General features: G+C 44.2%; 1 protein-coding gene across 1 annotated transcript in view; it reads left to right on the forward strand.

Annotated features, from left to right (window-relative positions):
• GUCY2C (guanylate cyclase 2C) overlaps positions 1 to 22532 on the forward strand; it is a 61711-nt gene extending 39179 nt beyond the window's left edge. The window contains exons 19-27 of the mRNA XM_066634477.1: positions 1618 to 1706; positions 3253 to 3344; positions 4308 to 4466; positions 11290 to 11482; positions 11909 to 12083; positions 17115 to 17213; positions 18369 to 18463; positions 18985 to 19061; positions 21553 to 22532. Of these exons, the coding sequence (XP_066490574.1) occupies positions 1618 to 1706; positions 3253 to 3344; positions 4308 to 4466; positions 11290 to 11482; positions 11909 to 12083; positions 17115 to 17213; positions 18369 to 18463; positions 18985 to 19061; positions 21553 to 21727 (1154 nt within the window). The 3' untranslated portion in view covers positions 21728 to 22532. The remainder of the gene's footprint in view (positions 1 to 1617; positions 1707 to 3252; positions 3345 to 4307; positions 4467 to 11289; positions 11483 to 11908; positions 12084 to 17114; positions 17214 to 18368; positions 18464 to 18984; positions 19062 to 21552) is intronic.
• The last annotated feature ends 2652 nt before the right edge of the window (positions 22533 to 25184 follow it).

Below are 25184 nucleotides of genomic sequence, written 5' to 3' on the forward strand. Positions count from 1 at the left end.
AGATAAAAAGAGACGTGCATCCTGGTGCCTTTCCTTGCATCTGGCATTCTGACATAGCCCATTTCTGAAATCAAGAGGTTGCACATACACATCATGGCTTGTAACCCATAATGGATTTTTCCTTCAGAAATTTGTCCAATCCCCTTTTAAAGGCATCTAGGCCAGATGCCATCACCACATCCTGCGGCAAGGAGTTCCACAGACCAGTGGGGCGTGTGCTGCATCCTGCAGGTGGGTGGCACTCATGGAGGCCTCCTCAAAGCAAGGGAATGTTTCTTCCCTTACCTCGGAACTGCATCGCCCTTATGTCAGTGCTGGAAAGTGGGTTAGGATTGCGCCCTTAGGATGTAACCCTAGCCCCACTTTACCTGGGAGTAAGTCCAACTGATTATAATGGAACCTAAGTAAGCATGCATAGGATTGAGCTCTTGTTCAGTGAGAAAAAAAACTCCCAGATAGATAAAGAAACCCATGTGGGTTTGCATTCAAATGTGGATTACATTCATGGGAAATGCTAGTTTTCACTGTGGGATTTTGTACATTTCTCGGGCCTGACTGCACTGTGAATCAGGACTAAGTCACCTCTGTCATGGACTTTATGTGGCCAGTCCTGAACTCTGTAACACAGTTGGTACAAGTGTACCACTGGTGCTGGGTGTTGCAAGCATTCCCTAAAGCACTTTTACAGTGCCTGGAGAGCAGAAAGCACTGGCACTGGGCCTCAGCACTGGGAAGAGAACAATGCGCTGTCAGGAGGTAACATTGCTGGGCAGAGATGCAGCTTTTCAGGCTGGGGGAGGCATTCCAGGGTAAGGGAGGGCGGGATGGGGGAGGGGGACAGGACTGGTGGAGGAGGCCTCCGCTGGATCCTATCCTCCATGTTGGGCTGCAAAACCCAACATGGGGCTCCTCTCATCTGTGCGGGCAAAATAGCTGGCACAGACTCAAGTAGCCTCATTGCAGAGCCTGGGGCTTTCCTGGGGGGAGGGAGGGAACAAAAGTCCCCTTCCCCTGAGGAGACCACTGGAAGTCTCCTCCGGGTGGTGCTGGGGAGGATAGGACTGGGCTGCTAGGCAAGCCATTCCCTTTCAGCCACATCTGCAATATTGAGATAATACCTTACAGGGTTGGTGTAAGGATTGCATAACACGTATGAAGTGCTTTGCACACTCACAAAGCACTATACAAATGAAGTGTTATTGTCCATTACTAGATCTCCCAGCAGTTTTTTTGTTGCTGTTATTTTAATGCAGGTAAGGAGGGTTCCAGATCTGATCAGACAGTGGCACTGGGGTAGGGGTGTTTAAATCTCTACTAAAGAATTAAGATCATGCCACACCTCACTATACCATGCCCAATAAATGCAGCTACTTCTGTCAATCTGTCACTTCACTCCAGCAGGTATCCTTTTTTGCCTTTATGCTTTAGAATTAGAACAACCACAATGCATAGATTTTTTATCAAAAAACAGTATGTTAAGATAAATGGTTTGGTTTGAACCCATCTCTGCTTCTACTGCCTTGACACAGTTACTCTCCTTGCCTTGGGAAATTCTGCTTCTCAGGCTTAATTTATGCTGGATTACTTGAACGTTGGGCTTCTTCTCTCCTGCTTCAGAGAAACTCTGGAGAGTAGAAAGCAGCAAAGGAGTGAGACCGTTCCGGCCAGACCTTTCCTTTGAGACAGCAGGAGAAGGAGAGCAAGAGGTAAGGCAGTGTTGAAATAGGGGAATTTGTCAATTGAGAGGCAAACCCAAACTAGCAAGTTTGACAGGAAAAAGGGTAATGTTTGTGTTCCAGTGTTTTGGATACCTACTCTGTAAATATCTCTCACTGACTACTCCAGGTGACTGAAGTACAGTGTAACTGAGGACCAACCAGGTAATACGCTAAAACCTGTTGAAATCCCTTGCTTAAGGATTCCACCATTTTTTTTTCTTTTCAGACAATTGCGGGGACCCCAATTCCAACTTTAGCCACATGCAGTTTGGGAGGCACTGGGAGGGGGTGATTTTCAATAAGGGAAATGGTAAGGGGGCAAAGGGTTACTTTCCCCTCCTCATCCCACAGTTTCAGTCTGGATCAGGTTCCCCATGCCTGCTTTTTTGTCAGAAGAAGACACGGGGAAATACACGATTCCACACGCTTTTAATGTATTCTCTAATCTGGTTCTAACTTTCCTCCACTCTATAATGCAAACACTGTGTTTGCTTCTGATTTCATCCTTTGTATTTTCAGAAATTAGGGTGAATTACTGATTGCCTTTGTCGTATCCAGAAAGGGAGGGAAAGGATATATTTGCCAGTCTAGTAAGGGACAAATAAAATCTGAATTAATATTTTAATAATTTTAAAGAGGACGTAACGTGAAAGATGCTGTATTTCTTAGGAGCAGTCTGATTCAGACTGGCCTTCACACCAAGGTTCAAACTAAACATTCTGTTAGAATCTAGATTTGTACCAAATTCCTACAAGGGGGGATTTAAAGGACAGAGAAGGTGAGCAGAAAGGAGTGCTGAAAGCTTCCCCTGCCCACGCTTCTCCCTTTGACACTGCTTCTTCTCAACCCTATTTTTCTTCCAGGAGGGGTCACTTTCAACCTTGAAGCTTCACTGGGAGAAGTGATTTGGGGAGGAAGTGTGGGCAGTGGAAGAAATCAGGAGTTCTTCCTTCCCCTACCTTTTAGTGCTTTAAACAGCATCTCTCATGTTACTGGAATCTGGTTTTAATCCAGTTCTCATTTCTGACACATGGGTCTACCATGATCACACATAGTCTGAGCCCCAGGTGACTTTGGGCCCAATCCTCTCCAACTTCCCAGTCCTGATGCAGCTGTGCCAACAAGCCATGTGCATCATCCTGTGGTGGTGGGGGGCAGTCCCAGTGGCCTCCTCAAGGCAAGGGAATGTTTGTTCCCTTGCCTTGGGGCGACATTGCAGCTGCATTGGCACTGGAACGTTGGATGGGATTGGGCCCTTTGAGTGACTGGTTTGAGCCACATGTGTTCACCCCATGGGTGACTAATAGCAGCCCAACAGGCCATGTCTTCCTGAAATAAGAAAGGGATACAAGTGGCTGTGGCAGTTATTGGAATAGTTGCAAGAAGGTGGGTTTTTGTTACATTACCATCTGCAGATCCAACTTGGATGAGTAGAAAGACTATGAGGAGAAGGGCTATTGTAGTTTAAGAAGGGTTGTTTTGGGTATTTTGAATACCAAAATATATAAACCAACCTTAGATTATGCATTCCTAGGTATCTCTTCTTGTGCAAAGCTGCTGGGAGGAAGACCCAGAGAAGAGGCCTGATTTTAAGAAAATTGAAAATACCCTGGCTAAGATATTTAGGTAAGAAATTGGTTGAAAACAGGTATTTATGTGTCTTGATGTCAAAATGGCTCAACACATAGGAAAATGTAATCTTGCTTGAACTGGAGTTGTTTATTATTGTGTGTAGTGTGTGTGTGTGTGTGGTTTGCTTTTCTGGACATGAGGAACCTTAAAGTTTTGGAACTGAGGTGACAAGAAAATTTTGCTGGACTTTGTTGTGGCCCCCATGAGCCATGGGGGGGGAGCTCAGCATCATAAGGGTGGGCTGTACTCACTGGGACCCCTTACTGCCCCCCCCCCAGAGTCAGGAAGGATCATGTTTACTTGTTGGCTGTGGTGCAACTTGCTACTTCAGGCCTGACCCAGGGCCCAGTTGTTGGTGCCAGGACTCCCACCACCTTCCTGAGGTGAAAATGGACCCATTGGTGTTGTAGCTGGACCAAGGAATCCAAAGACATGTGAACCACACAAGGATTTTCCTGACAGGACTGGATATCACTCACGTGGTGGCCTCTTTTCCCCACTTGGCTCTGCCTGGACCTTCCTTAAATCCTCATCAGCTGCTTCCCTTGCCCACTTAATTTCAATGGAGCTCAGGTATGCTTGCTTGGTCAGAGAAATACTATTACCTGGCCACATGGTCCTTGGCCCTGTGGTCAACAAGGTTGGATTTGGCTCTAGCAACCCAGGCAGATGATTGACACATTCCAGGTGCACCATCCATTGGTAGGGGGTGGCCACCACTGGCCGCACAGACTTGAACTAGTAAGAGACAGTATGATAATATATGGACTTGGATTAGGGAGACCTGGATTCAAATCCTTGCTCAGAAACTTCTAAAACCTATATGGTAGTCACAAGCCAGTTGGAGGAAGAAGTTTGGGGGACTTCCATTTTAATCACATGGCATCCACCCACTGGAATATCTTTGCAATCTGTCCTCAAATGTACCTTCATTAATTTTTGTCTTTGTTATCTCAGCAACTACCACAGCCAAACCAATGAAAGCTACATGGACACCTTAATCCGACGCCTGCAACTGTATTCACGAAACCTGGAACATTTAGTAGAAGAGAGGACCAAACTGTACAAGGCTGAACGGGACAGAGCAGACAGGCTTAATTTTATGCTTCTGCCGGGGTGAGTGCTACTTAGCAGGCCTGGCCACTGTGGAGCCTTTAGGTGGTGTATCACTTTAGGGGAGACTCTAAACAGATGATCAGCAGTACTCATCTACATACAAATGTTTTGTCATTCTGAGTATTTTCCTGCAGAGAACCTTATTAGCAGCAGAGTCATTTATCTAAGGTTAACACACTTCTTCTTTGAAAGACTTGCAGAACTGTGAGCAACTTCGGATTCCCTGTGCTTTTTGGAAATTGAAAAGTGCAGATTCAGAGTGATTCTGCTAAGCATGAAAAGGACTTCCTTAGGCTGCCTCTGCCTCCTCTATATGTCACTTGTGAAAGACAACCTTCCTTCCTCCTTCCTACCTAATTTTTTTTCTTTAAAATGTTTATATAAGATACTTTTCATAGTAAAGTCTCCCCAGAGCAGTTTGCTAAATGTAGAATAGAAAAAAAATGCAAAGAAAACAAGATAGGAATACCAGATCAGCAGCAATGCAAATAAAAAACAGCCTAAAGTGTCGAAGATTTAAAATCAGCCATGGAAGGCCTGATGAGATGAAAATGTTTCAGTGCCCCCCCCCCATTCCCTAGAAAGGGCTTTGTCTTTGGTCCTCATCAACCGACAGCCCAATCCTGACCTGCCCGGGGTGCGCAGCTTCGGCGGTGCCTCAAATGGGTGCTTCCTCATCCTGTGCATCTTGGACCACCGTGGGTGGTGCTTCTGGAGAAGGGGACTTTTGTCCCCTTCTCTCGGGTAAGGGAAGTAGCCCCGCAATGGGGGCTACAGTGGCGCTGAGTCCTACACGAACAGACAGGATCCGGTGGAGCAGAGCTCTACCAAACCCACCTCTCTGCCTCCCATCTCGCTCCCCCTGGCACGCCTCCCGCCCGCCCTCTCCCCACCCCCTGCCTCACCATCCTGCCTCCTCCCCGCCCTCTCTCTGCCCTCTGCCCACCTCCCAGTCACACCTCCCCATCCCCGCTTACTGTGCTGTGGCTCGGTGGTCCCTGAGACCGCCGAGTGGCAGAGGCTGGATACCCTGCCAGTGCTAACCCGGTGCCTACCAGCGCTGGGCTAGCATAGGTAGTAGCCTGGTGGTAAACCTCGCATACGTGCCTTACGGCACGTTTGTGACAGTGCGTGCCAGCAGGAAGCTGCTGCACTGAGTTCAGGATTGGGCTCTGTTCTGCATCTGAAGGCAGGCCAGAGAACAGGACCTGAGATGAAGATTGTAACTTCTGTATACAGGTGAACCCTCGTTATTTGCAAGGTTCTGTTACTGAACCCCTCACGGATACGAATTCCGTGTGAAACCAAGTCACGCAGATTTCGGGCACCACCAAGCTCCAAAGATGACAGAAAACCAAAAACTAGAAGTTTTTGGCCAAAAATCAGAAGTGACCCAAGCCAAAATAAGTCAAATCTACAGATCCAAAATCCACGGATAAGTAGGCTCAACCTGTAGTCTCACCTAGGTGAAGATAATTTGGTCCTCAGCTATAAGAGGTTTTAAAGATCATAGCCAGCACTTTGATTTAGGCCCAGAAATGAACCAGCAGCCAGTGCACTTGATGTAAAATAGGTCTTCCATGTTTGGATTGTCTCACCCCTGCCAGCAGTCTGCATTCTGGACCAATTGATGAGTCTGAACCATTTCAAGGCAACTCTGTGTAGAGCGTGAGAGATGCTCAAGCTCCTGACACAGAAACAACTTGACAAGAGCTGTGGTGTAGCTAGGGAGAGCAATGGGGGCAAACACCCCTGGTAATGTGCCTGTGGCGGTGGTGCTGCCAGCCTCGCCCCCTGCTGCCCATTTATCTTTTTTTTTTTTTTAAGAGCAAGAAGCTGGCAGTTCCTCCAGCTTTAAAAAAAACAAAACCCTCCTCCTGGTGAAGGAGGGTGAGGTGCAGAATCGCTGCCAGAGTGGCTGCGAGTTACAGTCACTCTGTCTGCAATTCAGGGCCATTCTGTGCTGCCCCCCTTCTTTATAGGAGGAGAGGAAAGAGGTGGCCTAGAGTGGCAGTGTGCCAGGAATCACAACTCCTGGCATGCTGCTGCTCTACACCGCCTCTTTCTGCTCCTCCTATAAAGGGGAGGCAGCCCAGAATGGTGCTGAAGCGCGGCTGTAGTGGCTACAACTTGCAGCCACTCTGGCATGATTCCGCAGCACTCTGGGGCCTGGGCCATGTCATTTGTCTCCTCCAAGGAGACAAGCATGTGCCCCAGAGGGGCAGTGCACTAGGAGACTTCTGGTGTGATTTTATGCTGCTCTGGGCTGCCTCTTTCCTCTCCTTAGAGGAGAGAAAGTGGGTCTGCCCAGAGTGGTGTGGAATCATGCTGGAAAGGCTTGAACTCCTGGCGCAATTACAGTAGTGACTGCGGTGACATGATGATGCCGCAGTTACTTCCAGGTCAGGTGCAGGGGCTGGCAAATGGAGTAGCAGCCCCATGCAGGAAAAAGCCCAAGACTGCTGCCACTGAACAAGGGAGCTGCAATGTACAGAAAGTCTGATAGGAAATATGAGGAACTTGCACATCCTCTTCCTCCATGGCAAGGTAACGTCTCTAGTGACCTAGAACAGCAAACCATGTGCCACCTGCAGTGATCCTGTTAATACATCTGTATAGAGAAAACTTCTCCTCCAGAGTCACAAGTGCAGGGGCAGTGTGACCCAGAATGCTGCCTGGTGCAGGCTCTGGTCCATCACCTCTTTGCTAAAAAAAGAAAACCCAAAACCTTTACAGGGCTGTTTGCTTGCATGCTTCAAGCACTTCCATGTTTCAGTGTAGCATGCAAAGAGCCCAGTAAGTAGAGGAATGATTGGCTTTCCATCTCACATTCACCCCAGTACCTGAGCTCCATTGAAATCAAGTGGGCAAGGAGGGAGTGGCAGCAGCAGAGCATGAAAAGAACTCAATATTTATTGAGGCGAATCTTACAGTTAGAGGGAAGAAAATCAAGAACACAAATGTAGTGAAATAAACAAGCAGTTATTTAAAAGGTTATGTGTAACACACACAGCTAAACCTAAAAGGTTTAGTTCCTAGAAAATGTGAGAATATGGGGAACAGCACAAGTTCCTGAATGAGGAGGGGGAACATGGAGATGCAAAGGAAAGGAGGCAAAAAAGTGAGAGGGAAGTGCACAAAGGGACATTAGTGCCTTTGGAGTTGAAGGAATCTCCTCCTCCTCCTTCTGAGGCAGCAGAAGGACAAGAGGTAGGAATAAAGGTTTTGGGGTGAATGAGAAGGAGACAGGAGAAGTGGGGGGGCTATGCTTGGTGAAAATGAGATCTCAAGGTGAGAGGCGAAGATGTTGTGACAGCTTAGCCACTATAATCTAGACACCAGTCACTAAGAATTCCAAAGATCTTTAACAAGCCTGAAACCAATTCACTATTCATAGTGGGAGAGCTAGTTCCCCACCATACTCTGAACTGATTCCTCAATACCTCCAGTTACCTGGGTGACATCATTCAGGTATTTTAGAGGGCTTGATGGATTGGTTACAGGGAACTCCCCCTATGTGTGTTAGCATCCTTCAGTCTTGGAAGACTATGGTATCGCGCTCTGAATAGTGGTTCTGGAACAGTGTGTCCTCTCCAGTGCGCGAAGCCTGGGTAAAGTAGATATGGAGGATAGACCGTTTCCCATGCAGCAAATCCCCCCTCTCTACGTCGCTGAAATGGTCCAATGGAAAAGCAGAGGCCAATACGGTTGGTTCCAGTGGTGTCGCAGGAGTTGCCAGAACGTGACTGTGTTCAGCCATGAACTGCCTCAGGGACTCCGGCTCTGGATTTTGCCCTGAGGTTGACTCCTGAAGCCTTTTCCATAACTGGATGTAGCCACAAGGCAGTAAAGGTTTGGGATCAGAGTTTTCCTTCTCTCAGATAAGCTGCCTTCGAGTCCCACCTACCCGTTGGCTGTTTAGTCGCCTCTTACGATAAGTACAACCAAACTGAGGGCCTATTCTTATCCCCAGCCCCCAGGGGAATTGGGGAATTATAACCCCTAAAATGGGTTAAAAATAGATTGAACAAACTACACCTGCAGAGGTAGACTCTAGGAACTCTAGGAACAAGTTTAGAGAAAGATGTTTAGGAAAAGGTCTGAAGATTCAGATGTTAGGGATCAAGGAGAAAGAACACTAAACTGCATTGCCAACAGGAAAAACAGAATTGGGCCTGTGGCCATGATAACCCCTCCTTAGTCTGCTGGGATGGTTTCTCTGGAATGTGGGAGCAGGGAGAGAGCCCTGAGTAGCCAAGGTTCAGCAGGTTTCTGGGGAAAACCAAAGAAGACTTAGATAGGAGGCAAAACAGGCATCACAAGGTAGGATCAGTAAACCACATTGGTGCTGACACCAGCTTGTCCAGTCATGAAAAGAGAGGGAGAGGCAATCGAAGGAGAGCGATAAAGCAAAAGGATAGGCAAAGAAGCAGGTTACCTTCCCTAGGTGCCAGGGTTGGCACAGGGATTACTAGATAGCTGATGAAGGATAGTGCATGATACAGCACAGCAAACACACCAATTTGCAAACACACCAAAGTTTGGCTGAAGGAGATAAAACTTGGAGGCCACAGACTGAAAGGCAGTCTTTCTGAACTAATCTTTTCTCTGTTGAAAGCTCTTGATGGCCCATCCCAGGACTTAAAGGGTGAGTCAGTGCCATCCTTTTGTGTTCAGAAAAAGATAATAAGAAATTGAGGAAATTATTGGAATTGCAACTTCCAAGAAAGGCTTGATTGAGACATCCTCCTCTTCAGGAAAGCTAGGCATGGTGTTAACATAGAGCCTACACTGTTTGCTTTTCCCTATGGAAAACTCCACCAATATTTTGCAATGCAGTTAAGATGACTTTAGGCAAGGTGTGGCTGCCTGGGAAATGTCCATGAGGCTCCTCTATGTAAAGGAGGGGGGAGTTGGAGAGAAAAAAGGTTGTCCTTTTGAATTCTGTTTGAAGCCTGATGCTAGGCAACAAGAGGACAACTTGGTCAAGAGATTTAACAACTTGGTCAAGAGGAACCCAAGTCTGTCCTGGGCTCCTTGCCTTTCAAGCACTTATCCCAGGCCACAGACACATGTCAGGTACATCCCCAAAATAATAGGTTGCACATAATAATATACTAAGGAGCCTTGCTGCATTACTAAATAATGATCTGATTCTATAAATGTGCACAGCCATGCCTGGATGTTGGCATCATTAATCCAGGGTTTGAGGGGATGAGTGGACATAGCAGTTGGTATTCTTCATTTCAGTGGCATTCCTAGAGGGGGGGCACAGCCCTAGATTTTGCAGGGCCCTCAATGGCAGCAACTGTTACCCTGCACATGCCCAATCTTGTCTGATCTTGGAAGCTAAGCAGGGTCAGGCCTGGTTAGTACATGATGGGAGACTGCCTGGGAATACCGGGTGCTGTAGGCTTATACCATAGTCTTTCGAGACTGAAGGTTGCCAACCAATGTGCCATGTAAGCTGCCTCTCCCCCTTGCTGTCAGAGACATTCAGGGTGGCAAAAGCAAAGAGGAGTCATCTCCTCCCCATTTCTCCCACCACCCAAAATGGTCCGTTGGTGAAGGGGGGAAGGGCAGCTTACATGATGTGGCAAGTGTCATAAATGCAACTTGATGACTGTACAGTCTCTGTAAGAGTGCCTGACAATGCACAGCTGGTAAACTGCTGGAAACCTCTTGGCTCATGTATGGCTCATGCTAATGCCAGACTACTCCAGAATTAGTTTTAAGTTAGACTTTTCTTGTGGTTATTGATGGGGCTTTTTCTTAGCATGGATTTAAAATCACATTACTGGAAGGGACACTCCTGCGTTTTGCTATGTAAACTGTTTTGTCAACTTTTTTGGTTAAAAAATGATGTACAAAAATTCAATAATAATAAAAATAATAATAAAATACTTACCTGTCTTGAGAGTCCCAAAATGGCAGTGATGCACTAGTGCCACTGGTTCGTGATACAGGGAACTTCATGGCTCTAGAGGTAGTTTTGAATGTCCTAAGCTCCAGCTGCAATGTTGTAACAGGAGCTGAAATTTAATAAAACATTATATAATAATCCAAAATGGAAGTTTGCCAGAAAGTGGAACATCATTGTCAAGTGAAAGGAACACATAAACATGCAATCAGACATTAAGGAAATTGCCTTCCAATTTTGATTAAGGAGATTAAAGTCAAGTATTTGCATTTCCTCTTCTTCAGTATGAGTACAAATACTGTATATGTGTGTACAATTGAGAGGTACAAGTTTCTTAAGACATAAAATTGGAGAACAAGGGTGGCTTCATAGGTAGGGCCTAGTGCCGCGGTTTAGTAGATCTCACTCCTGTGCCATGTTACTCATGTGACAATGGGGCATCACTGCTTCCCTTACTCCCCTGCACCTTGTGGCAAACCTGAACCTCTGGGAGTAACTATCAGGTATTGTGGGAGAGCAGCAGTGGACCATCCTCTTTCTTCCCCTGGTGCCATTTTGCAAAATGTGCTGCAACTACTTGCCCCTGCTAACTGAGCAGAGAGGCACAGTTTAAATTGGTGTCCTCCTATTTCGCAGGGGGACAGCAACTCTCCCTTTTCATTCCAGCATGGCCTCTTTTCCAGTGGCTTATCTCTTTCACACCTTTTGTTAAGATTATGAGCCCTTTGACGATGAGGAACCATTTACTGATTTATTTTGCTATGTAAACCGCTTTGTGAACCATTTTTTTATTGACAAGCAGCATACAAATATTCAGTAATAATAATGGGCCATGTAGCGGATGTTGGCTTTTAAATAACCTATGAAACTGAGAGGCTTCTCTCTGTGCTTTTCTTGCAACAGGCCAGTGGTAAAGTCTTTGAAGGAAACTGGACGGGTAGAGTCAGAACTGTTTGAAGAAGTCACCATCTACTTCAGTGACATTGTGGGATTCACAACCATCTGTAAATACAGCACCCCTATGGAAGTGGTGGACATGCTGAATGAAATCTACAAGAACTTTGATCACATTCTTGACCATCATGATGTTTACAAGGTGACCAGAACTTGGAAGAGGGCACAGAAGGCTAGACAGAAAGATTTAAATGGAGGAAGACAGGGAGAACAGAGCACTGACACCAATTCTTTTAAAAAGACAGAGGAAAATGTGAGAATTATTTTTCACTGAGATGTTGTGTTCTCTGTTCAAATTGTTGTGTAAAACAGAGAAGTAAAGTAGGCTTCCTTCTCACATTTTAGATCAGAAATTTATCAGGATTCCAATCAGGAATTGGTCTCAGAGGCTCTCCACACACAGGCTCTCCATACTAAGCGCTACTTGTATAAAGATGTTTGGTAACTGGAAGGTGCTTAGTGTTCTTTTTTCCTAGAGCAGAAAAGAACAGGATCACCAGTTCCCATACCTAAGCAGCACGACTCTTTTATCAGATAAAAATAGTGGCGTTGGGTCTTGTTTCAACAGGTTGAAACTATTGGAGATGCGTATATGGTGGTAAGCGGTTTACCCAAGAGGAACGGCAACTGGCATGCAGTGGACATTTCCAAGATGGCATTGGATATACTCAGGTTCATGGGCTCCTTCGAACTCCATCATCTTCCGGGTCTTCCTGTATGGATTCGTATAGGAATTCACTCTGGTATAGAGCAATATCATACTATATATCAAACACTTGACAGGAACAATCAAGCAAGAATTCTCATTCTCATGTTTAATTTTCCATAAATTGATCATAAAAGTTGGTCATTACAGATATCTTCTCGGGCATTTCGAATCATAAATGGTGTTTTGAAGCATCAGCTGTAATAAGTTGTTGGAGGAAGAATAGCAGACTTTTAAAAATAGACTGTACAACACTGTTGCACTGTTGACTGAGGCTGGCACCTGAGGAAGTTTGCTTCAGTGTATCCAGTAGTAATGGCCCAATCCTATTGGACACTTATGGCAGCAGAACTCCTGGTCTGCTGCTATAAGCGCTGCAGCTGTTTTGTAAAAGGGGCACCACTGCGGTGCAATTCAGGGTTGCGGGTGCAAACAGCCAGAGGCCCTGCACACATGGCAGTAGCTCCCAGAAGCCATGCTGGAACAGGTAAAGTGGCAGGCAGGGCAATTTGAGGGTGGGGGGATAGAACCCAGTGGTGGCAGCTCAGGATATTATCCCCATTTTCTGGGCCTGACTCACCCCCTCCCTCTCTTCTTCTCAGACTTATGCCACCAAAATAACTGGCAGGTCAGGACAACCATTGACAGCCAGGCAGCCTACAGAGGGGCAAGTAAAAAATATTTTTGCATACCTCTCCCAGGCCATCTGATTCCCCGCCCCCATTGTAGGCAGCACATGCTTTATCAGCACAGCTGCATGGTGGAAGATGGGGAGGGGACAGAGGGATCGGACTGGGTTCTTAATGGTCTAACAGCCCAATCCTAAGCATGTCTACTCAGAAGTAAGTCCCATTAGAGTCAATGGGTCTTACTCCCAGGAATGTGTGGATAGGATTCGGCTGCAAGTCCCCACAAGATTTAGGACCTTTCCAAACAATCAGTGAATGGTGAGCTAAAGTGCAGTTGGGACAGTCCCACAGGTCCCCATTTGAAGCTAATATGATAATATCTAATCAATATACAACAAGTTGAGGGAATGGTCTTGTTGAGGTACTGATGGTGATGCATAGTGTACTACTGTTCAGCCTTGTATTTTTATGTCAAAGTAATTGTGCATTGCAGCCCTTGGAGAAGTTCTGTGAACTTGATTTAAAAAAAAAAACCAGTAAAAGCAAAATGGTTACAGATTTCTGTAAAAGACCACACAAGCATTGCAGTGCTGAAGTGGTACAAGTACAATGGGAGAAGCATTCAACCTATAGCATTAGAAATAAGGAAGACCTATTCTAAAAAATGCCTACAGAAAGCTATGAAATGGCTGGGGTGAGGTGCAATGTCCTGCAATGCAATTGACACAAACACATTTCACATAGCACCTGTATTAGTGGATACAGTATATGGATACAGAGTATAGGAGAAGATTTGCTTCAAAATGTGCTGGGCTTGAAAAATGGGATTTTCTTGGTAGAATACAGACTCAAGGGAAGAGATTTGACCTGCATACAGTAAATAACTGTCATGCTAAAAAACAGATTTTTTGAAAAAGAGCCTCAGGGAATTATTTTAAAATCAATTATTAAAACATTTCCTAGAAAATAAAAGCCAAGCATTTAAGAAATTTCTTTCTTCCTGTCTTCACATGCTTCAGTAATTGACTCAGTACAGAAGGGAAATTATAATTCTCAATTAACCTGAAGAGCAGGAAGCTTGTTAGGAGCCTCTTCCAAGTTTTTCTGTAGTTTCATCTTTCCTGTTTTCCCAGTGCTCACATTCTGGCCCAGTAAGTGTCCTTTTTAAAATGCAGCTGTTGAACCAAAGCCACAGAGCTTGACTGTCTACTGTCACTAATGGTTGCGTGCATAAAATGACCTTGTAGCACCTTTATGAAACAGCATGAAGTGCTTTCTAGATAAGGTTATGCACTGAAAACAAAATCCAAAGGTCAGAGATTAAAGGTGCTTTTCAACCTCTTCATAAATGACCTGGAGACAGGGGTGAGAAGTGAGGTAGCTAAGTTTGCAGATGACACCAAACTTTTCCGAGTAGTGAAGACCAGAAGTGATTGTGAGGAGCTCCAGAAGGATCTCTCCAAACTGACAGAATGGGCAGCAAAATGGTAGATGCGCTTCAATGTCAGTAAGTGTAAAGTCATGCACATTGGGGCAAAAAATCAAAACTTCACATATAGGCTGATGGGTTCTGAGCTGTCTGTGACAGATCAGGAGAGAGATCTTGGGGTGGTGGTGGACAGATCGATGAAAGTGTCGACCCAATGTGTGGCGGCAGTGAAGACGGCAAAGTCTATGCTTGGGATCATTAGAAAAGGTATTGAGAACAAAACGGCTAATATTATAATGCCGTTGTACAAATCGATGTTAAGGCCACACCTGGAGTATTGCATCCAGTTCTGATCGCCGCATCTCAAAAAAGACATAGTGGAAATGGAAAAGGTGCAAAAGAGAGCGACTAAGATGATTACTGGGGTGGGGCACCTTCCTTATGAGGAAAGACTACCATGTTTGGGCCTCTTCAGCCTAGAAAAGAGGCACCTGAGGGGGGGACATGATTGAGACATACAAAATTATGCAGGGGATGGACAGAGTGGATAGGGAGATGCTCTTTACACTCTCACATAACACCAGAACCAGGCGACATCCACTAAAATTGAGTGTTGGGAGAGTTACAACAGACAAAAGAAAATATTTCTTTACTCAGCGTGTGATTGGTCTGTGGAACTCCTTGCTGCAGGATGTGGTGAAGGCATCTGGTCTGGACGCCTTTAAAAGGGGATTGGACAAGTTTCTGGAGGAAAAATCCATTACGGGTTACAAGCCATGATGCGTATGTGCAACCTCCTGATTTTAGAAATGGGCTATGTCAGAATGCCAGATGCAATGGAGGGCACCAGGATGAGGTCTCTTGTTATCTGGTATGCTCCCTGAGTCATTTGGTGGGCCACTGTGAGATACAGGAAGCTGGACTAGATGGGCCTATGGCCTGATCCAGTGGGGCTGCTCTTACGTTCTTATGTAAGGGTGGTCAGAGATTAACAAGTGTGAGTCAATGTCACATATAATTATTTTCAATTCTTGAGATTGTATCTAAAAATAACTGTTGTCATCAGCTTCTGTTTTGCATGGAGAAAGGGCTGCTGAATTATGCAAGTTACTCACTTTTCAGAAGCACTTTTGCAGATTCCAAAGTCAAAATTTTCTGATGTGCTAATTCTGTTGCCCCTTTAGAAACCCTCCTCAAACCTCGTAATCTCTTCTCTTCCACTCTGACAGTCTCCTACAACACTGACTGCTTAAGTGCAACTTTTTCTTTATCTCCAGTGCCAAAAAATCTGGCCAAAAAATGAGGAGGAAGGCAACAATGACAGACTGTACCAGTACCAGTACAGTACCAGTACCACTGTACTGTAGCAGTACAGTGGTAACATTTACAGCTTTGCCATAACAGAGAATAGGCAAGGAGCTAGAAGAGTATGCAATATGTGTATGCAATATGCAATATGAGTATGCAAAAAACCCTCCCCCCAGTCTTCTGCCCATCAAGAACTGAACCACTCTGAAATCAATACTGGAATGGAAGAGGGATGCATATAAGAGAAAATAGGTAGACTATTCAGGAATGAAATCTAAACAAGCAGTGGAGCCTGACTGCTAGTTCACATGGGGCTAGTTCACATGGTCAGATTTCCTAACAATGCCATTGGCCTAACTGGGGTGAGGGAAATTTTCAGCAAGGATCTCCACCAACACTTTCAAGAATAAGTTAATAGCTTGAAACCAGTACTTGGGTGGGGCAGAACAGGAAAATCCATGTGGTCTAACAGCTGCCTACACTCTCCTGCTACTTTTGGTGTTACTCAACTGCAAAGTTTTTCAAGTTCTTCCTCACCCTCTCTCTGGAACAGTCTTCACTGCAGAACAGGGCTATTAGTGGACAGGAAGCTCAAGCCAACTGCGTTCTTTTGCATATGTATTACACAAAAAATAGGCAAGGTTCCTCAGGTTATTTGAGGAACTGGAGGATATGGGTTCACTTTTGCAGTAAAGTCTATATGAGTGGACAAGCTGAATGATTTACTTGAGGACCTGAAGAGTCCTAAACCCAGAAAGATCAGAAACCCAAGATAGTCCTCAGATAAATTGTGCTTGTTACTTCATCAATCTAAGTTCTTCTGCCTTGGGCCTTCCCAATGAGTTGTAAGCAATAAACAATTGAGTTATTAGAAGAGATCTAGTTTGTGCAGCTGTTCCCTTATATCTGTGTTAACAGCAATATCACCTGCGGTGGAGAGCAGAAGGACAAAGACAGTACATGAACATTTCCGGGATCTGTGGGGGTAAGATAGGTGGCAAGGCTCTAGTGTTTTCTTGACTGGGCACCTGAAATGATCTGAAATGCCCAGTTCTAGATTTACCATTTGGCTGGTGAAATAGAGGATTTGGGAAAATTAGACTGTGGTTGTTTTTCAAAACACTAATAGCCACCTGCCCATAGTGTACCCAAAATACCAGCTGTGCCCGTGCCTCTAAAATTTAACTAGCCCACCTCACCCCAGCAGTGTCTTTTCTAGTGGCTATCTGCTGGTGTTGCATCTTTTTAGATTGTGAGCTCTTTTGCGACAGGGAGCTATTAGTTATTTGATTTTTTTTCTGTAAACCACTTTGTGAACTTTTTGTTGAAAAGTGGTATAATAATAATAATAATAATAATAATAATAATAATAATAATAATAATAATAATAATAAAGTGAATAGAGAGAGCCCTTCAAGTGTGATGGAAGTTGAATCTTCCCTAAAACCTCTGTTGGCCTCAAACCTTGCCAGTAGTCAGGACTACAGATTATCAAATTTGTAAATCTGAGAAACACAGAACAACTCTTGTACATTCCTGGTCAGATCTTGAAAGTTGGATTCCCAGTGAGTCATATTTAATGATTTTGCATTCATATTTGAGTTGCCCAAAGTTAAGGTGTGCCTGAGACAGTGTGGTCTCATCATTGCTCATCATTATGCTGCTTCTTCCTCTTAGTTTCTACTCTGTGTCTTGCATCCAGGCCCTTGTGCTGCTGGTGTGGTTGGGATTAAGATGCCTCGTTACTGCTTGTTTGGAGACACAGTGAACACGGCTTCCAGGATGGAATCTACAGGTTTACGTAAGGACAGAGGTTCATTCCTACGTTGTACAACACTTTTATGGTCAAATCTGGAGCTCCTCCACCACAAATGTGAGAAGTACTTAACCATCTGGAACACCCATCTGGGTATCAAACTCATTTCATACAGCAGGCCAGATAGCATTCATGGTGCCTGCTGAGGGCTGGAAGTGATGTCATTAAGCAGGAACTGATGAACAGAAATAAGCACTCTTTTCTCAGGAGCTCATTAACTTATGTTCGACACCCCTGATGTACAATATACCCAGTACTTTCCTGGTAGTGGTGAGAAAATAGATTTTCAGAGAATTCTGGGTATTGGATTTGAAAAGGGGTTCCTGGGTTCAAATCTCTGCTCAGCCATGAAGCTGACTGAGAAATCTTGGACCAGATGTTATCTCCCAGCCTAAACAACCTCAGATAATTGTCATGATAAAGTGATAGGAACTATACTATGAATTTAAGGAATTTATTTAGAGGCTTTATCTCACTTTTCCTGCTTTTCCCAAAGCAGCTTGCAGTAAAGCACAAAGCAACAGTCATAACCATAACAACAATAAAATAACATTTTTTAAAGAATAGCCACCCTGAAAGGAAGAATAGGATATAATTATAGTAACTACACAAATACAGCATTGGAAAGTTATCTCAAAGACCATCTTACATGTTCTTTTTTGTTGGTTTGCTAATGTTTTACTCGATTTTTGCTTTCTGTTGGATGTCTGACTTGGCTATAAATATTCAGATCAAAGCTACCACAAGACTTGCTTTAAGACAGCGCATCTCACTGAAGTCAGTTGACCTTCTTGACCACTTGAGTGAGTTCCTTGAGGACTGCAGTCTCATAGCCCAATCCTATGCATGTCTACTCAGAAGTAAGTCCCATTAGAGTCAATGGGGCTTACTCCCAGGAAAGTGTGGATAGGATTGGGCTGTCCCGTTGCTATGCTCTTGTTTTCAAATGTTACTTGAAAGGCCAGCATATCTCTGAGAGAGTCAAATCCTATCATTTTCACTAGTGGAACATCAAGGATATAACAGCGAAGCATTGACTATGATACAGATGGACCTAACACAAAGTCAAAAATTATGGAAAATATGATTCTGTTATTCATGATTCTGTATGTTTATTATTTATCACTTGCACTCTTGCAGCTCTAAGGATTCATGTCAGTGGTTCCACAATTGCCATCCTCAAGAGGACAGACTGTCAATTCCTGTATGAAGAACGAGGGGAGACGTATCTGAAGGTAACTATCTCCCTCTCCCCCCTCTCTCCATGCATTCAGATATTCAGTTTTTAGAAAGATATTTCTAGAGATGCCACAAACCTGAGAGCATCATACATTCTAAATTACTAATAGGGGATAAACAAACTTGCCCCAAGATCACCCGGTGAGCTTCATAGCTAGGCAGAACCAGGATCTAAGTCCAGTAATTTCCACTACACCACACTGGCTAATAAACAGAATTCAAAACCAGCTTTGACCTAATCTCAGTGTCAAGTCTTGTCAACTTCATTGGGACTTGTACAAGGCTATGGACACAACTGTGACTTTAATTTGCTTATCCCGACTTCTGTTATATGTATGTATGTGTTCATTTTAATTGAGAAAATTTGCCAGGGATGCCTCTCATGCTCCACATACTCATTACATAATTGTACAAAGTCAATATAATGCTGCAGCATTCAAAGAACATAAATCATATAGTATGGAGATCTAATATCTGATCTAAACTGATCTCAATTATTATTCTTATTTTATATTAGGGCAAAGGAACCGAGATTACCTACTGGCTGACAGGAGTGAAGGACCAGCAATATAACCTCCCAACACCTCCTTCTGCGTAAGTCACTCTGTTTACAGTACTGTGGGCCTTCCTCATCTGCAGGATCCATAGATATGAATATATGTTTGGAGGGCCTCAGAGGACCTCCCAGATACAATCGGAAGTGCATTCCAGTCACATCCAGGAGGTTTCCTGAGGGAGGTCATGTACAGCCTCGCTGCATCTCAGATGGACACAACTGGAAGGCACTTCTGGTTTGCTGGCACGCCCCTTTCCCATGGCTCCTGGTGAGATTGGAAAATGTAAGATCCCAGGAAATTTTGGGGGCCCCTCCTTTGGCTCCTGGGCCCCCGTTTTGACCCTAGATTTGGGTACAATTTACCCCCTGTAACCCCCCTCATGGGCCCTGCTCATTGAGCCTCCAAAGGAAAGGACAGTATTGAGATCACGAAGCCACCAATGCCACTTCCTCTGGGAGAAACTGGAAGTGACACCATGATGTCATACAATATCACAACATCACTCAGCTGGGCAATGCTGCCTCTCGTAATGCCTCTGTGACTATTCCAAACCCAGCAAATTCACTGGCACAGATCTGTGTAGCTCCATAGGGCAGGCTGGGGCTCGAAATGGGGTAAAAGGAAAAATATCCCCCTACCCTGAGTGGCCCTCCAGCCACCTCCCAACCTGAGCTGGGTACAACTCCTGTTCCAGTGCAGTTTAAGATTGGCCTGTAAGAGTTATTCCAAATTGCTTAGAATTAATTCCTCACCCAGGAAACATTAATTGCCCTCCCAGCCCACTCAGCAAGCCCTTTTCCAGTTATTTTCAGCAGCCCCGTTAGGCAAAGATAAAGCTTACAGGTACGTTACCGCATCATAACCAAGAGTCCCATCTGTGTCCTCAGGCTGTACACACTGAAAATAATCTATAGCAAGTGGATATTAGCCATTGCTGAAGGTACATCAATAGACTCTGCCATCAGTATGACATTCAAGTTGTAATGGCATAGGAACATCTGTATCTGTGAACTGGCTTGTGGTCTAGTCACAGCAGGCTGCCAAGTAGTCTTCAATACCCCTCTGAGGGCCCTGATGCCAAGAGTTCTGTCCTGGAATTTACCAGCCGATATTCTGACTGCAACCTAATATGTGTTTTTCAACACAACCAGACAGTGCTCCATCCCAAGACACTCTGAATCCTAGCAGGATGCAGTCAGTCACAACAATGTATATGGAAGTGATGACTGACAGAGCAGAGATAGTCATACAGTTATTTTGTTTAACATTTTGGCTCCAACCTTTATCAGTTGAATTTCAAATCAGACATTGGAAGCCAGGTGACAATTCTGAGAATGTTGAGGATGGAGAGTATTTTCAGGAAAGTGAATTAAAAAGAATTCAAAGCATAGGTAAATGTTTTAAGTGTTATCCTCCAAGATAAGATAATGGGATGTTGTTGTTAGGTCAGTACCTCTGGTAGCTCTCTTTTGCTTCATATGTATCTGGATTTGATAGTTTGTCCCATGGGTGTCAAACTAATATAGCATAGTGGGCTGAATAGCATTCATAGTGCCTGCTGAGGGCTGGAAGTGACATCATTAAGCAGGAAGTGACGCCATTAAGCAGGTGATGGCCAGAAACAAGTGCTTTGTTCTTACAGACAAATTCATTAGCTGCAAATGGCAGAACAGAAAATGTACAGATCTTGTTAATAATTTCAAGAAAGAGCCCAATTATCATGCTCGGAGAGCTCAATTATAATGTGGGCTAGAGAAATTGCTTCCGGGGCGACATCTGGCCTTCAGGCCTTATATTTGATACTCCTGGTTTATCCATTGGAGAGATTCCTGAGTTTGAAATTTTGTAGTTATCTCATCTCGTCTTGCAACAGGCTTGCACTGTCCAAGTATGTATGGAATCTTCTCATTGAAATTAGTAGCTTAAAAGTGCTTAAATCTGGCTGGGTCATCCCCTGTCTAGTTCTGGATCTCATAGACATAGGTCATTTCTTGTTAGCTTCAGTTAATGGGTTCAGGTATTGAATATTTTACTCTGGGTTAATTCACAAACTTTGTGGGTGAAAGAAGATCATGATGTCTTTGTTCACATAGTGTTTAATTAGATTAGGTCCTGGTCATCTACAATTATTTGAGTTTATACTACATCTCAGTATTAAGTTAACAGGTTTAGAATGTGCAGGAAGGAGAGTTGAATGAAATAATCTGAGCAGGTTTATCATTAAGAATTATAGTACACTACATAAGAACATAAGAACAGCCCCTCTGGATCAGGCCATAGGCCCATCTAGTCCAGCTTCCTGTATCTCACAGCGGCCCACCAAATGCCCCAGGGAGCACACCAGATAACAAGAGACCGCATCCTGGTGCCCTCCCTTGCATCTGGCATTCTGACATAACCCATTTCTAAAATCAGGAGGTTGCGCATACACATCACGGCTTGTAACTCGTAATGGATTTTTCCTCCAAAAACTTGCTATAGGGTACTGCCCTGAGTCATTGAAATGGTTTTGCTCCTGTTGTTTTCAGGGAAAATCAGCAACGCTTGCAGGCTGACTTTGCTGATATGATAATAGACTCTCTGCAGAAAAGGCAAATGGAGGAATTCCAAGTGCAAAAGATTTCACACATGGCCAGTTTCCGCAGAGGCACTCTGGAATATCTGCAATTAGCTACTGCAGAACGTGCCAGCACCTACCTGTAAAGGAGCATGACTCAAGAACCCCAGCAAGTTAGCACTCAGTATAAGATGGATCTTACACACAGCCCCTGTCTTTGGAGTGTTGGAGAGAGCACGGGTAGGCTGAGGACAGCAATGTGATTTTTTCTTTGAGTGTACAACCTTTTTCATTCATTGTTTGTGGAAAGGCCAAGTGCTCTGTCCCATTGCACAAATACAGAAGACTCAATACAATTCTTCTTGACTAATGGGAGACTTCATCAATGCACTATTTTTTGGAAATGGGGAGGATAAAATAAGAGGGTGTCCAAATGCAGCTGACTGCACATCCTGTTTGGTGCTTGTGTGCTAATACCAAAGCATGAAAAACTGCAAGCAGCACCAATAAATGAAGAATATAAGAAGAGCCCCTCTGGATCAGGTGGAAGGCCCATCTAGTCCAGCCTCCTGTATCTCACAGTGGCCCACCAGATGCCTCAGGGAGCACACAAGACAACAAGAAACCTGCATCCTGGTGCCCTCCCTTGCATTTGGCATTCTGAGGTAGCCTGCTTCTAAAATCAGAAGGTTGCACATACCCCTCATGACTTGCAACATGTGATGGACTTCTCCTCCAGAAATTTGTCCAATCCTTATTCAGAAACCTGGTAGATGATATAAGTCACTGGTTCTCAAACACTTTAGAGAGCCTGGAGCAGTGATGGTGAACCTTTTGAGCTCAGTGCATCATGAATTTGGAAAATGCCTAACTTGACTCTGCTGATGTGTCACCCCCTTCCCTCCTGAACAAAAGAGAAACAATTCTTTACATAATTCACTTATTAAAAAAATACAGTCCAATCATATGTGATGCTATGCTTTATATAAAGAAATGTCAAAAATTACAGAAATGAAATTGAATAAAACAAACTCACTTGTTGTTGGGTTTTGGTGAATGCTGATGTGTCACCCAAAATGCCATGGAGTGTCACCTTTGACATGTGTGTCATAATTCTTCATCACTACCCTAGAGGCTGCTGCCTGATTTATAAATGCCAAGGGATGTGGCTACAATGGTGGTTGGGCAGCAGTGCTCCCACCAGTAGCAGCTTGTTTAACTCTTGTTGCACACATAACCTAATCTGCCCTGTCAGTTTCACAATCCATTAAAAATTGGGTCAAAACCCATTGGTGGATCCTGGTCCCACAGTTTGAGAATCACTGAATAAGTTGTATTGGTCTCATGCATGCAACCAGCCTGCACTGTAGATGGAGATAGACAGCTGAAGGGAAGGTTAATCTTTTGGTAAATTGTTGGGTCACGCTTAGTTGTTTCAGCACTTGTTAGTAATGTTAGATATGATAACCTTGCGGTTATCATATCTTGAGATGCTGTGGGCACCAGGCCATTGTCATGTGCCTGGATGATACAACATCTCTGGGATACTTGCATCTCATCATACTCTCCCCCCCCCCCCCCGCAGCTTAGGATCCTTTTGTACAAAAGGGGCTTGGAAATGTCCATTAGTTATCCATCTGGCATCAGGATGAATGGCTGCAGATGTGCCACACACACACAGCCCATGAGAGGAACACATCTATAGGAGGTGCCACTTCTGTTTTGAGACATAAGAACAGTACATATCAATCACATAAGAACAGTACATATCAATCTGTTTGTGTGGGAATTTTGCTTGTGCAAAACCAATAAATTCTGGTTTCTGCCTTCATTCACCCACTGGCCTGTTTCTGTTGGTTCTATATCGGGGGGAGGGGGGGAGGTAGGAAGCCATTGTTCCTCTGGCAATACAATCTTTTAGAAACCACTTTGAACATATGAGAAAGCAGCATATACTTGTGTTAAATAAGTAATTCGGTATGCACTGAATGCATTTTTCCTATTTTCTCTTTTTTCAAAAAAAATCGAAGCCCTTTCAAACTAAAACCAGGTGCATTTTTAATTGTCTCTCAGCATAAGCTGCTTTTACTGCAAGCATCTGTTTCCTATTAAAGAAACAACCTAAAATATTTGTTGTTGAAAATATTGGTCTACATTTTCATCATGTGAAGTCTTTATTCCTCATGATTTGACTTATTATGTTTGGAAAAATGAGTATAAGTGTATTTGAAAATAAATACTTTTGGATAAGGTCCTGGATATTTTGTTGTGTTGGCATTCTAAAGCTGCAGTTTGAGGAAGTGATTGTCAATTGAATTAAATGAAATCCTGCTGTTTGATGGTTTTTCTATTAAAAGACCAGGGCAGGTGAGAAAAACCTCTCAACTAAAATTAATGCCCAGAACAAAAGTGCAGCTATTCCATGGGAAAACACATCCATGATTTGCAACCACATATTCACCGGAATCAGAGGGTTTATTTGTGGGGAAAGCAGTGTTTGTCCTCCCAGCTCTGCCAATCATCCTTCAGCAGACATCCTGTTTCTGAAGAAATCCCAGCAGCACTTGCCCACCAAAAGTGGGCAAGTAGAACCACTTCTTCCCCTGTATCACAGTGCAGCAGCATACCTGTTTGATCACTCCCTGTGTCACTCATGTGGGATACAAGCACTCCATGGTACATGCAGAGGAACTGGTCAAAGATGCCCAAGAAGGGCTGTTGTCCTGGAACACCCAGAATGACTGTTGCCCTTCTTGACCAGTTGTAGTTCCTCCTCAGTTCTTGGCTTTGCTCCTGCAAGTGTCAAGCTCCCTGTGGTATCCCATGTGTCTGAGCGCCTCCAAAATGTAGTGGAACTGCTCCACATTTTGGTGAGAGTTGCTTGCACCACCTTTTCCTATCAAATATAAGTGAAAGCTTTCAACTACTCCTCGCTCCACAAAGGATTTCTCAGATGGTAAGTAAGCCGCCTGCTGCTGAGAGAATAGTGTGAATATAGCTTTCCTCCATCATGAGCCAATTTGTTAATGGTTCTCAGAGGAACAGTTCAAATAGTCTCTGCTTTTGCACCTTTCTGTACTCTCCACAAGTGAGGTGGTGCAGATAGCTGTCCTTTAAAGCCAAAAACAAGAAGCTGTGTCCCTCAGAGAACAGTAAGATGCTGTTTCACCTCCCAGATATCAAAAACCACATGAGTTTTGCAATCATATGTTCAAAAATCCACATGGACTCCCAACTCACAGATTAAGAACTGAAAACATAGGAAAGGGGCACATGGGTAATCCATGGCACAAAAAGAGGGGAAAAAACCATAGATATCTCATGGGTAAGGATACCCACGTGGGTTTTGCATTCAGACATGCACTTATTCTGTAAGAAATGCCCATTACCACTGAGCTTTTGCATGTTTCATCTCAGCCTCAGTGTAAAAGTTTTACTTCATTTTTGTGTAACATTTAGCAAATGGCTATGGTAGTACTTACATTATCTGAGCTAGGGCACAATTCTATCCTGCGCTGGAACAGGCAAGCCAGGAGGCTTGCGCTGTATCCAGCACAAGATAGTGGCCATAAGTGGCTCAGCGAGAGGTAAGGGGAAACATTT

This window comes from Tiliqua scincoides, chromosome 7 (assembly GCF_035046505.1).
Source record: "Tiliqua scincoides isolate rTilSci1 chromosome 7, rTilSci1.hap2, whole genome shotgun sequence".
Classification (NCBI taxonomy): Eukaryota; Metazoa; Chordata; class Lepidosauria; order Squamata; family Scincidae; genus Tiliqua; species Tiliqua scincoides.